Consider the following 16,330-nt stretch of genomic DNA (forward strand, 5'->3'; position numbering starts at 1 on the left):
TTCAATGGTCTGCTCGGGCGGTGGAAACGCGTTTTCAATAGCTCAACCCTAAAGAAACCTAACGTTATCAGAAAATACAAGCATTTCGCCACACCCGCAATAACATCTGCTTAAACGCGTGTATGTGACTAATAAAAATAAGATTTGAAATAAACTATATAAGAACGGCATAGGGGGCGTACTGTACTGTATCGTAATACGACGATCATGTTACATACAGGCTTTGGCAGTCAGGGTTTCCCTAAATATGTCCATTTTGATCGAGTTATATTATATTATGGAAGAACAGTATCTGGGGTGCCTAATTGCTATTGCTATTTATTATAATCTGGTTACCAACGTCATTAGAGCAGTAAAAATACATGTTTTGTCATACCCCTGGTATAAGGTCTGTTATAAACATGGTCTAAGGCACTCCCTGGTTCGAATCCAGGCTGTATCTCATCCGGCCGTTATTGGGAGTCCCATAGGGTGGCGCACAATTGGCCCAGCGTCGTCTGGGTTTGGCCGGGGTAGGCTGTCATTGTAAATAATAATCTGTTCTTACCTGACTTGCCTAGTTAAATAAAGGTTACATTTATAAATAGATATCAAATAGCTCGAATCCTCGAGGTGACAATATAAAAATCTGTTGTTCTGCCCCTGAACAAGGCAGTTAACCCACTGTTCCTAGGCCGTCAATGTAAATAAGAATGTGTTCTTAAACTGACTTACCTGGTTAAATAAAGATTTTTTTTAAATGGCCCAAATATATTGACATCTACCATTTTGAAGGGTCCTACTCAAATTTCAGAGTTTCATTCCTGTAACAGAAAGTGAGTCAAATATCTATTCATTGTGCCATTCGTTATTTTAGCAACACGTTGTTAACAATTTGTTACATTGTAACAAGTTTGGAATTCCCACATGACAAATAACGGTATTTCTCCGGAAGTGATGTAGCTAATGTTGTTATTCTATTCCAGGAAGAGAGGACGGGGATTGCGTTTAACATCGAGCAACTGCGTCAATAACAGTTTTGACGAATATCTTTGGTTTTTCTCAACTCTTCAGCATGGCAAATGGGTATGTTATCATATTATGTGCTCTTGTCGATAAAAAATAATAACTATTGAAAAATGTATTCGTCTTGCCCTGGTAACTTGATATGCTAGCTAACGAACTAACTGGCTAGCTAACTAGCCAAACCAAAGGGTCCCTGACAATCCAGGGCAGCAAACAGATAACTAGCTAGCTAACTAGCTGAAGTCTTTGCCCCGTATCACGTTTTCCAGAATAGTCATTCATCTCTGTTAAAGCTAGCTAGATACATAGCTAGCTAGCTATAGGAACAAGCTAGCTATGCTATCTTTAAGGAGTTAGCTAGCAATATGTTAGATTACTAGCCTAAACAAGCACTTTACAGCAAGATGCTAGTTTAACTACACGATTTAACTAGGCCTTTTTCTTTGTTTTTCCACATGGCTATATTTATGTCTGGAAGCCATATGATACTTGCCCAGTTAATTCTAATGCCATTACATTAACTAACGTCAGCTAGCCCTAAAGTTACATCATTGTGTGGTTTTAATTTGGCTCTAACACACTCACCGACACACGCACTGGGTTGTCAACAGTTCAGATAAAGATGCTATCAACCTGTAAAACCAAACTAGGTAGGTTCATGTCACTCATCACAATCCATATAATAAATGTATAATTATATATATATTTTTTTTAGGTCACATACATTTGTCATGTCGAACAATGCTCTGCTATTGTCTGGCAATGATGAATTGTATAATTTGGAAATGTTTTAGTACGAGCCTGTTTTTAACATGATTAACATGAATAAGTGGTGTGTGTTACTGGTGTGTTTTGTCTAGATTACAACCCCTGGCCTGTGTTTTCTTTCTCTATTTACTAATGTTGTCTTAGTTACTTCTCTTGTGCACCATTTTCCTGAACACGTCACTGTGACTGAACAGAGAGACTGGAAATTCCTGCTCATCTTGTCTGATCTTTAGGCTTCTTTATGTAGTGTTGTGGTGTTTCTCTTGTCATGATGTGTGTTTTTTTTCTCCAATTTATTTTTATCCCAGCCCCAAATGAGGTGTTTTGGCTCTTGGTAGGCCATCATTGTAAGTTAGAATTTGTTCTTAAGTGACTTGCCTAGTTAAATAAAATAGAAAAGCCTACATGCCTTTATAAGACTTTTAGCTAGACTTCAGTGATATACCTTTTATCTATTGAGAATGAGATCGTGGACAGCATTTTTTGCACAAGTCCTTTGACTGTTAACTTCTTTCTCATTGCAACAGTGTGGAATGTAGAATCTCTTATCTTGTTTCAGGGAAAATGCTGACAGATGTTGTGGCCAGAGGAATTCATCAGCACATTTAGGCGACAGTTTAGGCCAGACTAAACCTATACCCTTTACTATATGGGGAATAGCATTTGGACATTAAACGCTCTCTCACTGTGGTCGCTGATCAAGTCCTTTGTCTAAATATACCGGCAACATTTAGTTTGGTTCTTTCCTCAGAGGTCTCAGCGGATGAAACAACTGGAGGCCGTATCTGGACTACTAAATAAGAACCGTCTGAATGAGATGGTATCCTTGCTGCTTTCTGTGAACCAACCACACACACTGCAAAGCTAAACACAGGAAGAACACCGTCCTAACCAATTTGATTTGCATTTTTAGATAAGACCTTTGTTGTTGGCACATTTAGATTACATTTGACATTTTAGTGACTAAGCAGACACTCTTATCCAGATCGACTTATGATGTTGGTATGTTAAACTTTCTGTTTGTTCAGTCATTGACTTCATAGTTTAGTGAAGAGCTGGGGAACAGACCGTAACAGACCAACCCTTGTCAACTCTAGTCAGGGATGATGAGCGTGTCATAGTCATGCACACCACAGCAACAACAGTAGCCATATTCACCACGGCAACAACAGTAGTCATATTCACCACGGCAACAACAGTAGTCATATTCACCACGGCAACAACTGTAGTCATATTCACCACGGCAACAACAGTGGTCGCGCACGCCACGGGGACAACTACATGGACAAGATTGATGACGGCATTTCTGGTCCGGGATGAGCCTATAAGACAGCTACTAGAGATGAATATCTTTATGACAGACTAATGAAAACTGACTAAACTGAATGTACCAGGCTAATAGGCCCACTGTCATCTGCCCTTCTGGAGACTGAGCTTTGTTTAGAAATATTAAGCTCCAGCTTTAAAAGAAGACATACGGTTGAAACGTCTCAGCTTTAAAAACTTTTTTTTTTAAAATAACACCATGAATTGAAAACCTTGTTGCAGTTATTTGTAGAAGATGCTGTCACCTTTCCTTTTTTGGAATACAGGACTTCTGTTGTCCTTCTCTTCCCATGCAGTCTGTGCTGAGTGACCCATGCCTCTCTGTTGTCCTCCTTCTCTTCCCATGCAGCCTGTGCTGAGTGACCCATGCCTCTCTGTTGTCCTCCTTCTCTTCCCATGCAGCCTGTGCTGAGTGACCCATGCCTCTCTGTTGTCCTCCTTCTCTTCCCATGCAGTCTGTGCTGAGTGACCCATGCCTCTCTGTTGTCCTCCTCTTCCCATGCAGCCTGTGCTGAGTGACCGATGGCTCTCTTCCTGGACGGGACATCAGTAGGCAGTGCCATGGACACGTCAAACTTTGCACACGTCATCTTCCAGAACGTGGGGAAGAGCTACCTGCCCCACGCCGCTCTAGAGTGTCACTACACTCTCACCCAGTTCATCAAACCACACCAGAAGGACTGGGTTGGCATATTCAAGGTGAGTCCGTCCTCTCTCCTTCCTCTCTCATGCGTCTCTTTTAAGGTGGACTCAGTAATATAGCGTACATCACACAGGGTTACTTTCAGCTTACAGAAATCAAACACAATTCCAAATCTGCCATTATTTACCTCCTCCCAATTAGCCTATAGTGTCATTGTGTTTATGCTGTCATGCCAACACCTTGTCACGCAAAACATTTTTTCCACAGCGATGGAGTTGGCAAGAGCACGAACAGACCTGGGACCAGACTAGTTCCCAATGCGTTCCATTGTGCTAGTCTGGTCAGTTGTGGTCATCGTGTTATTGTTGAAGCCTGTAAGCAGGAAGTACCCCTGGCCACACTGTGTAGAATAATAATGTCATGTTGCTTATTCATCTGCCCATAACAGGTCAATTCTATTTTAAAGGACCAAGGGCATCTGTCTTCCAAACTTGATTACACTTCTAGAGTGGGAACCTGGACACCTACTGACCTATAATTCCTATCTGGCCCAATCCACTCGCTGTGAGCAAGCATATTAGAATTGTTGTGTGTCCCTAATAGTTACCTATCCCCTTTTATAGGGCACTACTTTTGGTCAGGCTCCATATGGCTCTGGTAAACAATAGTGCACTATATAGGGTGCCATTTAGTACTTAACTGAACTCTCAAGACTCCTGGTTTATCTGAGAGGTTTTGCTTTACTCATGTAAAAAAAAAAAAAGTAAGTGTTTTTTTAAAGTAAGGTAAACCATGTCCTGTAACCAATGTGTTTGAGTGCACTCTCAGTATGAAAAGTGAGGTTGGCAGAGCAGAAGGGGGGGGGGGGGGGGTATTTTTGTCCTGCTCTGCAGACTGGCGTGTCCCAGATGGATCTGGTTATAGGAGCACATTAAATCCAATGCACTGGCAGGTATTGATTTGAGCCACTTCTGTAGTGAAAGATAGCGGGGCAGAGTGGAGCTGGGCGAGAGGGCCTCATCCAGCAGGAGACCAGCAGCAGGAATGCTACTATAAAGGAGATGTGGAACTGATGAGAGGTGGTCTGTATGTCTGGGCTCACATCTCATCAGACCAGATCAAAGCAGCAGTCTGTTTCTGTTTTCTCTCTATGTGGGCTGGATTGAATGCAGTTCAACACACACACACACACACACACACACACACACACACAAACAACACACACACACACACACACACACACACACACACACACACACACACACACACACACACACACACACACACACACACACACACACGATTGCTTCTGTTTCTCTGTAGTTTTATGGCACTGCAGATTTTATTTTTATCAGAGCGTATGGCAGAAGCCTTCAGTAAAAAGTGACTTTCACTGTCATATAATTATATCTAATTGAACGGATAAAATGATTAAGTTTGAGTTTAAACCAGAACCATAAACTGGCTCCATAAAAGCAGAACACAAGTTTCTTTTAAACATGAACCTGCTGTTTAATCTGTGAAGTGTAGCATGGCAGAGAGGAGGACAAGCTCCAGTCAGTCTTGTTGTTATATTGGGACTGAGACTGTCCCAAATGGCACCCTGTTCCCTATATAGGGCACTACTTTAGAGCACTATGTAGGGGATCGTGTGTAATTTGGGACGCAGTGTCCGACACAAGGGGGAGGATCAGGGAACATCTGGGAATTTGTTTGAAATATTGGAGTCGTGGATTTGATTGGAGTGTTGTCTGATGGCAATGTCATACCACAGCACCTAACTGCAGCAGTGGTGCAAGTTCTCCCAAACCCCAAACACGCTAATTCACCAAGGTGGAAAAAGCAGAGCAGTGTGGAACATAAATCGTGTAAATGTTCCCGGGCGTGTTGACAGACAGGAGGCTGGGGTGCCAAGCTGAGCTCCACTCACAGGAGGACAGATACCTGGACCATGACTCACTCTCTCACTGTGGGAAGGGAAGAACACTGCTGCTACCTACCTTGAGGACCAAACTGAAGTGACGAGGAAATCCAGCAACTCTTGGACGACAGTGGAAGTAGATCAAAATGATTAAGGCCTCATACCAAAACACACAGATTATTTTTTTATCAAATTCTACTTCACTCACTGTTCCCAGAGCTGTGCTGTGTGGTGCAGCTTCACGGCTGGGTCCAATACCTCAGCCTGTAATGTGCTATCTCCCCCTAGTGACTTGGAGCTGCTATCGCCTCATAACGGATGAACTCAGATAAACATTTTGTCTTTATCTTTCAGCCTGAAATGGTTTCCTGTCCTTGTCTTTTTCTCTTTATCTGCATGATAAGTCAGGGTAGAGCAATAGGGTGTTAAACCTATACTGGGTGTGTAGGTTCCCTAGCGGTAAGAGCGCTGGGCCACTAACTGAAAGGTTGCTTTTCCATGATTTAACCTAGTTTCTCAGAACATTTGTATATGTACCTAGGCTATGCAAACCAATAGTTGTGTACAACAAATGTCATAATTGTGTAACGGATGTGAAACGGCTAGCTTAGTTAGCGGTGGTGCGCGCTAAATAACGTTTCAATCGGTGACGTCACTTGCTCTGAGACCTTGAAGTAGTAGTTCCCCCTTGCTCTGCAAGGGCCGCGGCTTTTGTGGAGCGATGGGTAACGATGCTTCGTGGGGTGACTGTTGTTGATGTGTGCAGAGGGTCCCTGGTTCGCGCCCGAGTATGGGCGAGGGGACGGTCTAAAGTTATACTGTTACAATTGCACGGTACCACTCGCCAAGATAAACAAAACGTTTCATCCAACCATTTATTTAGCATCGGCAGCAGAGCAGTGGGGGACAGACCAGACTCTTGTTAGGCAGCACCGTGTCTTCTGCCTGTTCTATCTGTCTATGGCTCTTTGATGTTGGAATGGTTGCTTTGAGTTGTGCTCTGAGCGCACACACACAAACCGTGATAGAGGAGTGCCGGGACAGGCAAACACATCCTTTATAATGATCCTGTCGTAGAGCACAGCCCCGCTGCCTGATTCATGAGCCACTTGTCCTACCTGTTTGATTGATACAGTGTGATAGTCCTGTCTAGGGGGTGCTCTTACATCACGCCGCCCCATGCTACAGAAACAGGAGATGGGCTCCTGCCTCGGACTAGGCTATATGCTAACAAACATGGCAAACAAGAACACCTTCAACTGTTGCAGCAGCGTACTATGCTAGCTACTAGTCCCTAACCTGCAGTGTACTATGCTAGCTACTACTCCCTAACCTGCAGCGTACTATGCTAGCTACTACTAGCTACTAGTCCCTAACCTGCAGCGTACTATGCTAGCTACTAGTCCCTAACCTGCAGCGTACTATGCTAGCTACTAGTCCCTAACCTGCAGCGTACTATGCTAGCTACTAGTCCCTAACCTGCAGCGTACTATGCTAGCTACTAGTCCCTAACCTGCAGCGTACTATGCTAGCTACTAGTCCCTAACCTGCAGCGTACTATGCTAGCTACTAGTCCCTAACCTGCAGTGTACTATGCTAGCTACTAGTCCCTAACCTGTAGCGTACTATGCTAGCTACTAGTCCCTAACCTGCAGTGTACTATGCTAGCTACTAGTCCCTAACCTGCTAGCGTACTATGCTAGCTACTAGTCCCTAACCTGCAGTGTACTATGCTAGCTACTAGTCCCTAACCTCCTAGCTACTAGTCCCTAACCTGCAGCCTACTATGCTAGCTACTCATCCCTAACCTGCAGTGTACTATGCTAGCTACTAGTCCCTAACCTGCAGCGTACTATGCTAGCTACTAGTCCCTAACCTGCAGCGTACTATGCTAGCTACTAGTCCCTAACCTGCAGCGTACTATGCTAGCTACTAGTCCCTAACCTGCAGCGTACTATGCTAGCTACTAGTCCCTAACCTGCAGCGTACTATGCTAGCTACTAGTCCCTAACCTGCAGCGTACTATGCTAGCTACTAGTCCCTAACCTGCAGCGTACTATGCTAGCTACTAGTCCCTAACCTGCAGCGTACTATGCTAGCTACTAGTCCCTAACCTGCAGCGTACTATGCTAGCTACTAGTCCCTAACCTGCAGCGTACTATGCTAGCTACTAGTCCCTAACCTGCAGCGTACTATGCTAGCTACTAGTCCCTAACCTGCAGCGTACTATGCTAGCTACTAGTCCCTAACCTGCAGCGTACTATGCTAGCTACTAGTCCCTAACCTGCAGCTAGCTACTCCCTAACCTGCAGCGTACTATGCTAGCTATGCTAGCTACTAGTCCCTAACCTGCAGCGTACTATGCTAGCTACTAGTCCCTAACCTGCAGCGTACTATGCTAGCTACTAGCTACTAGTCCCTAACCTGCAGCGTACTATGCTAGCTACTAGTCCCTAACCTGCAGCGTACTATGCTAGCTACTAGTCCCTAACCTGCAGCGTACTATGCTAGCTACTAGCTAAGCTACTAGTACTATGCTAGCCTAGTCCCTAACCTGCAGCGTACTATGCTAGCTACTAGTCCCTAACCTGCAGCGTACTATGCTAGCTACTAGTCCCTAACCTGCAGCGTACTATGCTAGCTACTAGTCCCTAACCTGCAGCGTACTATGCTAGCTACTGGTCCCTAACCTGCAGCGTACTATGCTAGCTACTAGTCCCTAACCTGCTAACCTGCGTACTATGCTAGCTACTAGTCCCTAACCTGCAGCGTACTGTGCTAGCTACTGTCCCTAACCTGCAGCGTACTATGCTAGCTACTAGTCCCTAACCTGCAGTGTACTATGCTAGCTACTACTAGTCCCTAACCTGCAGCGTACTATGCTAGCTACTAGTCCCTAACCTGCAGCGTACTATGCTAGCTACTAGTCGTACTATGCTAGCTACCTAGTCCCTAACCTAGCGTACTATGCTAGCTACTAGTCCCTAACCTGCAGCGTACTATGCTAGCTACTAGTCCCTAACCTGCAGCGTACTATGCTAGCTACTAGTCCCTAACCTGCAGCGTACTATGCTAGCTACTAGTCCCTAACCTGCAGCGTACTATGCTAGCTACTAGTCCCTAACCTGCAGCGTACTGTGCTAGCTACTAGTCCCTAACCTGCAGCTGCAGCGTACTATGCTAGCTACTAGTCCCTAACCTGCAGCGTACTATGCTAGCTACTAGTCCCTAACCTAGCGTACTACTAGTCCCTAACCTGCAGCGTACTATGCTCCCTAACCTGCAGCGTACTACCTGCAGCGTACTATGCTAGCTGTCCCTAACCTGCAGCGTACTATGCTAGCTACTATTCCCTAACCTGCAGTGTACTATGCTAGCGTACTATGCTAGCTACTAGTCCCTAACCTAGTACTATGCTAGCTCCCTAACCTGCAGCGTACTAGCTACTGCTAGCTACTGCTAGCTCCCTAACCTGCAGCGTACTATGCTAGCTACTCATCCCTAACCTGCAGCTAGTACTATGCTAGCTACTAGCCCCTAACCTGCAGCGTACTATGCTAGCTACTCATCCTTAACCTGCAGTGTACTATGCTAGCTACTAGTCCCTAACCTGCAGCGTACTATGCTAGCTACTAGTCCCTAACCTGCAGCGTACTATGCTAGCTACTAGTCCCTAACCTGCAGCGTACTATGCTAGCTACTAGCCCCTAACCTGCAGTGTACTATGCTAGCTACTCATCCCTAACCTGCAGCGTACTATGCTAGCTACTAGCCCCTAACCTGCAGTGTACTATGCTAGCTACTCATCCCTAACCTGCAGCCTACTATGCTAGCTACTCATCCCTAACCTGCAGCGTACTATGCTAGCTACTCATCCCTAACCTGCAGCGTACTATGCTAGCTACTCATCCCTAACCTGCAGCTTACTATGCTAGCTACTAGCCCCTAACCTGCAGCGTACTATGCTAGCTACTGGTCCCTAACCTGTAGCGTACTATGCTAGCTACTATTCCCTAACCTGCAGCTTACTATGCTAGCTGCTAGTCCCTAACCTGCAGCGTACTATGCTAGCTACTAGTCCCTAACCTGCAACTTGCTGAAGAACAGTGTGCTGGCATTACGTGGTGGGTTTTATGGGAAGTATTTTAAGCATGTTGGCATAATGTTTTTTGTTAAGAATGTGTTTTGCATGTTTAAAGGGTATAATTAGCTTAGCTCTTGGATCAGCTAAATGGCTTTGGTCTGTTGTGGGAACTCAAGATTCTCACTTTGTGCACGCTATTGTTATACCAACCTATCCCGCCAATAGACCTATTGGATTAAGTCTACGTTTCCAGCATGATTAGACCCATGTAAGCACCCTGTATCCACTCCTCTCCTGTTGTAAATGTGGCTGCTTACAGGGCAGACTAGGCCCTCTGGTCCTGTGAAAGGTGCTTTAGTCCAGTCCTGAGAGTCTCTTCAGCCCCTGACTCTCACCTCTCTTACCACTAATGAGTGTTACTGCAGTAAAGCCTACTTCTACTGGCCTTCCTTCATTCTGTAATGACAGTCACTAACTATGTGCCTGCTTTAATAACTTCCTGTTCTTTACGGCTGGAAGTGGGAACGCCCCCCAGGGACAACTACCCAGGGTACTCTCAACAACACTGGCATCATTGTAGCGTAGCACAGGAACATCTGTAACACACACACACAGCAATGATGCGGTAGTGGGGAAAAATAAGCTGGTCAGACAGATGGAAGGAGCACGCTGACCATATGTAAACAAACTGTGAGAGAATTTGTGATGGGGAGAGATTTTGTTTTTGCTTACATAAAGTCTCATTGGTTAGATTAAAGTTTTGGTGTTGTCTGTCTCATAGTTTGACCGACCAGGCCAGCACTGAGCCTGTAGTCTCGACCTGGAACCCCAGGCAGCACTGAGCCTGTAGCCTAGACCTGGAACCCCAGGCCAGCACTGAGCCTCTAGCCTAGACCTGGAACCCCAGGCAGCACTGAGCCTCTAGCCTAGACCTGGAACACCAGGCAGCACTGAGTCTGTAGCCTAGACCTGGAACCCCAGACAGCACTGAGCCTCTAGGCTAGACCTGAAACACCAGGCAGCACTGAGCCTGTAGCCTAGACCTGGAACCCCAGGCCAGCACTGAGCCTGTAGCCTAGACCTGGAACCCCAGGCAGCACTGAGCCTCTAGGCTAGACCTGAAACACCAGGCAGCACTGAGCCTGCAGCCTAGACCTGGAACCCCAGGCCAGCACTGAGCCTGTAGCCTAGACCTGGAACCCCAGGCCAGCACTGAGCCTGTAGCCTAGACCTGGAACCCCAGGCAGCACTGTGATCCTGATTTCGTTTGACAGTTTTATGACCCTGGGCTGACATTCTGGATGTATTTTCTGTACTTCCCCTCACCAGCCATCAGTTAACACATAAAATTCATATAATTACATCTTGGTTTCCATTTTGATGTATAACATTTTCACCTATTTTCCCCTTCCTGTTTGAGGTGAGCTGTTGCCGCTGTTCCGCAGCGGAGCATGTTGACGAGGCGGGCCTCATTATAGGCCATACACGATACGTGGCACGCAGGAATATAGGAATGTTGAAACCATCCCCCATTTTCAGGTCTAAAACCTTCACATAACCTAGAGCCTAAGTGGTGTTTACGTTTTTATATTGCAACGGGTTTTCATGATTGTGGCCCATATCGACACCGTATAGGACCATTCCTCTACATTGTGGTAGCTCCATATTGGCTAATAAAAAGCATGAGCTGGCGTACAACCAGAGAAAATGATTTAGTGTAGAGGTGCTGACTAACGGCAAATAAACTGTAAGCTATAAAAATACACAGTCACACACTCTCTATATAAACTCTGTGGTTTATTGGTTAAAACAGCAATGTTTCGTCATCGCTGTGCCTTCTTCAGGGTGGCTACAATGCCACTGTGTCATGTGTAGGCAGGATACTGTTTCACAGCTTTGGGTGGTTTCTCTGTCCACTAACCTGCTCCATTATTACTGGATTTATGTCCCAAATGGTACCCTGTTCCCTATGTAGTGCGTAGTACACTGTAGTGCGCTCTGTAGTGAATAAGATGCCATTTTTAGGTACAACCTGTGTGTGATGTGGTGCATTGTGTCCACCCCCCCACTCCTCTGTGTTGCAGGTTGGATGGAGCACAGCGAGGGACTATTACACATTCTTGTGGTGTCCTGTTCCTGAGGACCACACTGAGGGCACTGCCATCCACAGAGCCGTGGTGTTTCAAGGTGTGATTTGGGACCACTGTCTGCGCCGTGGTTTTATACAACTTTGACACTTTTTCTAACCTCAAGTCAAGAGGCCTGGCACCTCAGAGAGCTGTTAAGACTTTTATACCAACACAGTAAAATATGAAACTCTACCCATTAAGGGATTTCTTGTTTTGGTGTTAACAAGATGGTTTTCATTGTGTTCATTGCGTTCTTTATTAATAGGTAGACTGGGACTGGGACCAGAAAAGGGTTGCTTAAGGCATTTGTTTTGTTTTAAATCACAATGAACATGATTATGTAGATTGGGGGGGGGGGGGGGGGTTCATAGTTCAGCTCTCCTACTCTGAGAGGCTTGACGTTGACATTTGAGTCATTTAGCAGACACTTTTATTCAGAGTGACTTACAGGGCAATTAGAGTTAAGTGCCTTGCTCAAGGATTCGAACCAGCAACCTTTGTTACTGGCCCAACAGTCGTAACCGCTAGGCTACTTGCTACCTGATATGACCCTAGATACCTAGGCCCCGTCCAGAATGACCCCCTAGCCCTAGACTGTTTGTGATGTTGGTTGTTGTGTTCCTCCCTCAGGATACTACGTGCCCAACGATGATGGGGAGTTCTACCAGTTCTGCTATGTGACCCACAAGGGGGAGATCCGAGGGGCCAGCACGCCCTTCCTGTTCCGGGCTCAGAGCCCCTCAGAGGACGAGCTGCTGACCGTGGAGGATGAGTGCAACTCGGACATCCTGGTGGTGACCACCAGGACCGGATACCTGGAGGTATGTCAGAGAGAGAGAGAACAAGGCTCTGCAACGATACACACACGCACCCGCATGAATACACACACACACACACCTCAATGTTTTCTCTTTGTCCCTGCAGCAAAAGATGGAGGAGGCCCACAGAGAGAAGGAGGAGCTGGTTCAGACCATGAGCCTCCTGCAGAATGAGAAGGCGCAGCTGGAGGAGGAGAAGGGGAGACTGCATAAAGAGTGTGAGCAGGAGAAAGAGAAGTTTGCCCAACTGAGACGAGAGACCCAGGTGAGAACAACTCCTGGCAGGTAGAGCAAAACGTAGCAAAACCCTTTGAAACGGACAACAATGAGTGTTCTTACTGGTCAAGTTCAGTTTGTTCCTCACTCATTTCCAAACCATTTTTTCTCTGTGCTGTGTCCACTGAACACACGACCCTGGTGGCAGTTGAAACGTCTCCCTCTAGCCTGTCTCTCAGTATCCCCCAGTGTGCCACACACACATCGTTCCACCTCTAACCATTATAAATAAATAGAGAAGTTGACAGTAATGACCTTGAGTGTGATCACTGTTCAACAGCAGATATTTAATACTTTGACATGTATCTTTAAAACATTGTGTTAATGATAACTCGTAGAACTATTCCGTTCCATAAAGTTGCTGGTTTTGAAAATGGCTTTGAGATGAAAACATAATTACACATTTGGTGGCTGTTAATTTTACGACAACACTTTTTATATGTTTTTTTTATGTGCTGCGAAAAAAATGATTCCAAAATTCTGCTCATAAACTTACAGTAGAAACAAATTCCAAATCTGCTGCTGCTGCCTTTTGGAGCCGTCGTTGTGCAGGCCTGTACTTACGACAAAGCTAACTTCCCTTCCAGCCTCAAAGAACAATAACACGCCAGATTGAAATGGATGATTTGTGGCCAGATGATTTTACATCTCAGAAGTAGTATTTATTTGTTTCCTCCTCCGCTCACAGCCACACTGTTAGTATTGGATTTACAGGGTGTGTGTGTGTGTGTGTGTGTGTTTGGGAGATTTGAATCCATAAAGGCCTGGCAGTGTCTCAGTGTTTGACACAGACAGGACTGGCTGGGAAATGGCTGGGATTTCCTCCAGCAGCCGCCTGTCTGTCACAGCACTGAGGGTTTGTTCTTGTTGTGCTTTAGAGACAGGAAGTGATTCAATTGAAGACGTTGCAGATATATGTCCTGTATAGACCTGACATGGTTCTCTATTCTAATCTACATGACAGAGAAGCATGTCTGTTCTGTGTCACTTATTTCTATCTGAACGTTAGGAATAAAAAACCAACAACATTCTCTAGGGAAACTAGTTGATGATAGAAGAGAATCTCACTGTCTCAGGTTCTCACAACTTGTCTCCTGCTCTCTGGTTTGCCGGGTAAAAAGGGACACAAAACATACATTTTTAAGTTTAGTACAAGTTACTAACTCCCTCCCTCTCTCTCTGTCCCCAGGAGGTGCAGGTGTCGTGCCAGGCCCTGCAGGAGGAGAGAGAGGAGGTGAAAAGGAGGCTGGAGGAAGCCACAGCCAGGGTCCTGCAGTTGGAGGATGACCTGATAAGAGTCACCCAGAAGGGCCTGCAGAAAGAGACAGAGCTGGACAGCCTGAAGGACCGAGTGAAGAAGCTGACTCTGGAGAAGGACGGCCTGGAGTCACACCAGAAGGATGAGAAGGATGAGAAGGAGCTCTACAAGGTCTCTTTCTCTCTCACACACACACACACGTTGCGCACACTGCTTGTGTACTATGAGTCATGTGACTGGCTGTGAAGGATCATACCAAGGGTTGCAAAATTCCCAGGTTTTCCATAAATCCTGCTCGGACGATTCCAGATTTCCTGCAACCGGGATTTATGAAAAGCCTGGGAATTTTGGCAAAGTGACTGGAATCATACCAGAGATGTCTTAGACTATAGTCAACATGCCACTCAGATAATCTGACCACTTCTCTCAGTCCAGGTAATCTGACCACTTCTCTCAGTCCAGGTAATCTGACCACTTCTCTCAGTCCAGGTAATCTGACCACTTCTCTCAGTCCAGGTAATCTGACCACTTCTCTCAGTCCAGGTAATCTGACCACTTCTCTCAGTCCAGATAATCTTACCACTTCTCTCAGTCCAGATAATCCCATTAGTGTATGTAGCTGCTGTTTCCCTGCTCAGTGGGATCCCACCTGGTTCTCGCCTGCTGTTTCTGGGGAGTTTAGTAGTGGTGGTTTTGGTGACTGGTGTGTACAGCTCAGGAACTAGGAGTGGAACACACACAGGCTCGCTGTCGCCACGGCAGCACCAGCACCAGTGAAAGCTGCTCATTTAGTGTCCCAATTGGCACCCTATTCCCTTTATAGTGCACTACTTTTGACTACTTTTGACCAGAGCCCTATGACCCCTGGTCAAAAGTAGTGCACTACATAGTGAATAGGGGGCCATTTTGGTGGCGTCACACAGAGTGGGACTGCAGGGTAGTTTAACGAGCCCACCTCAATCTCTGTGTTGTAATTAAGGTTCTGCTGCATTTCTTTTAGGAGTCAGAAACGCTGCTGGCTACATGTTGATGAAGGATGCTGATTAATATAGCACAGAGGGGTGTCTGGAACACCAGGCGGAAACACAGCCCTTTTTAATGATTCCTTTTGTATACCAACCCCCTACATTGTCTGTCTTTCTGGGACCATTTGAAATGATTGGATCCTTTCTGATTGTAATGTGATTTGCTATTTTAATATATTTGTTTGCGGTTCTAGATCCACCTGAAGAAGCGTGAGCTGGAGAACACTAAGCTGAGTGCAGAGCTGCAGATGCTGAAGGCTGTGGATGTAAACAAGGAGAACACCATCGCTCAGTTCAAAGAGGAGGTGGGACGCCTCCGCTCCTGCCTCACTGAGAAGGAGAAACAACACCAGGAGGTCCTGGCCCAGGCCTCCCCCTTGGTAAGAATCATGATCTTATCATGGCAGCCTCCCAGATCCCTACTTTGGACCAGTGCACTATATAGGTGGTAGGGAATATGGACCGCACACATACAAGAGACTAGAGGCAACACTGTCAAAGCCGCAGAGCAGCGCCCATGGAGCCGTCCTTGCTCAAAGGCACAACGGCAGTGGGTAGACTGGGGATTCGAACTCACAACAAATGTTCATTCCGAGTGTATGATTTGTTCATCCATACCTGTGTATATGTGAGAGAGAGAGATGCATATGTACTGACCTTCATACCTGTGTATGTATTGACCTCTCTCCCCTGGTGTCCCTGTGAATGTATTGACCTCTCTCCCCTGGTGTCCCTGTGTATGTATTGACCTCTCTCCCCTGGTGTCCCTGTGTATGTATTGACCTCTCTCCCCTGGTGTCCCTGTGTATGTATTGACCTCTCTCCCCTGGTGTCCCTGTGTATGTATTGACCTCTCTCCCCTGGTGTCCCTGTGTATGTATTGACCTCTCTCCCCTGGTGTCCCTGTGAATGTATCGACCTCTCTCTCCTGGTGTCCCTGTGTATGTATTGACCTCTCTCCCCTGGTGTCCCTGTGTATGTATTGACCTTTCTCCCCTCGTGTACCTGTGTATGTATTGACCTTTCTCCCCTGGTGTCCCTGTGTATGTATTGACCTCTCTCCCCTGGTGTCCCTGT

General features: G+C 46.0%; 1 protein-coding gene across 8 annotated transcripts in view; it reads left to right on the top strand.

Annotated features, from left to right (window-relative positions):
* The first annotated feature begins 807 nt into the window (after positions 1 to 807).
* Positions 808 to 16,330, top strand: part of LOC139398997 (tax1-binding protein 1 homolog B-like) — a 33,632-nt gene continuing 18,109 nt past the window's right edge. For 6 of the 8 annotated variants that reach the window (XM_071144627.1, XM_071144632.1, XM_071144631.1 and 3 more), the window contains exons 1-7: positions 943 to 1,065; positions 3,605 to 3,798; positions 11,832 to 11,934; positions 12,507 to 12,697; positions 12,801 to 12,959; positions 14,160 to 14,399; positions 15,448 to 15,633. In XM_071144627.1, the coding sequence (XP_071000728.1) occupies positions 3,622 to 3,798; positions 11,832 to 11,934; positions 12,507 to 12,697; positions 12,801 to 12,959; positions 14,160 to 14,399; positions 15,448 to 15,633 (1,056 nt within the window). In that variant the 5' untranslated portion in view covers positions 943 to 1,065; positions 3,605 to 3,621. Of the gene's footprint in view, positions 1,066 to 3,604; positions 3,799 to 11,831; positions 11,935 to 12,506; positions 12,698 to 12,800; positions 12,960 to 14,159; positions 14,400 to 15,447; positions 15,634 to 16,330 lie in introns of all 8 variants that reach the window. The other 2 variants (XM_071144629.1, XM_071144633.1) reach the window with 2 other exon arrangements.

Source organism: Oncorhynchus clarkii, unplaced genomic scaffold, assembly GCF_045791955.1.
Source record: "Oncorhynchus clarkii lewisi isolate Uvic-CL-2024 unplaced genomic scaffold, UVic_Ocla_1.0 unplaced_contig_13889_pilon_pilon, whole genome shotgun sequence".
In the NCBI taxonomy this organism is placed as follows: Eukaryota; Metazoa; Chordata; class Actinopteri; order Salmoniformes; family Salmonidae; genus Oncorhynchus; species Oncorhynchus clarkii.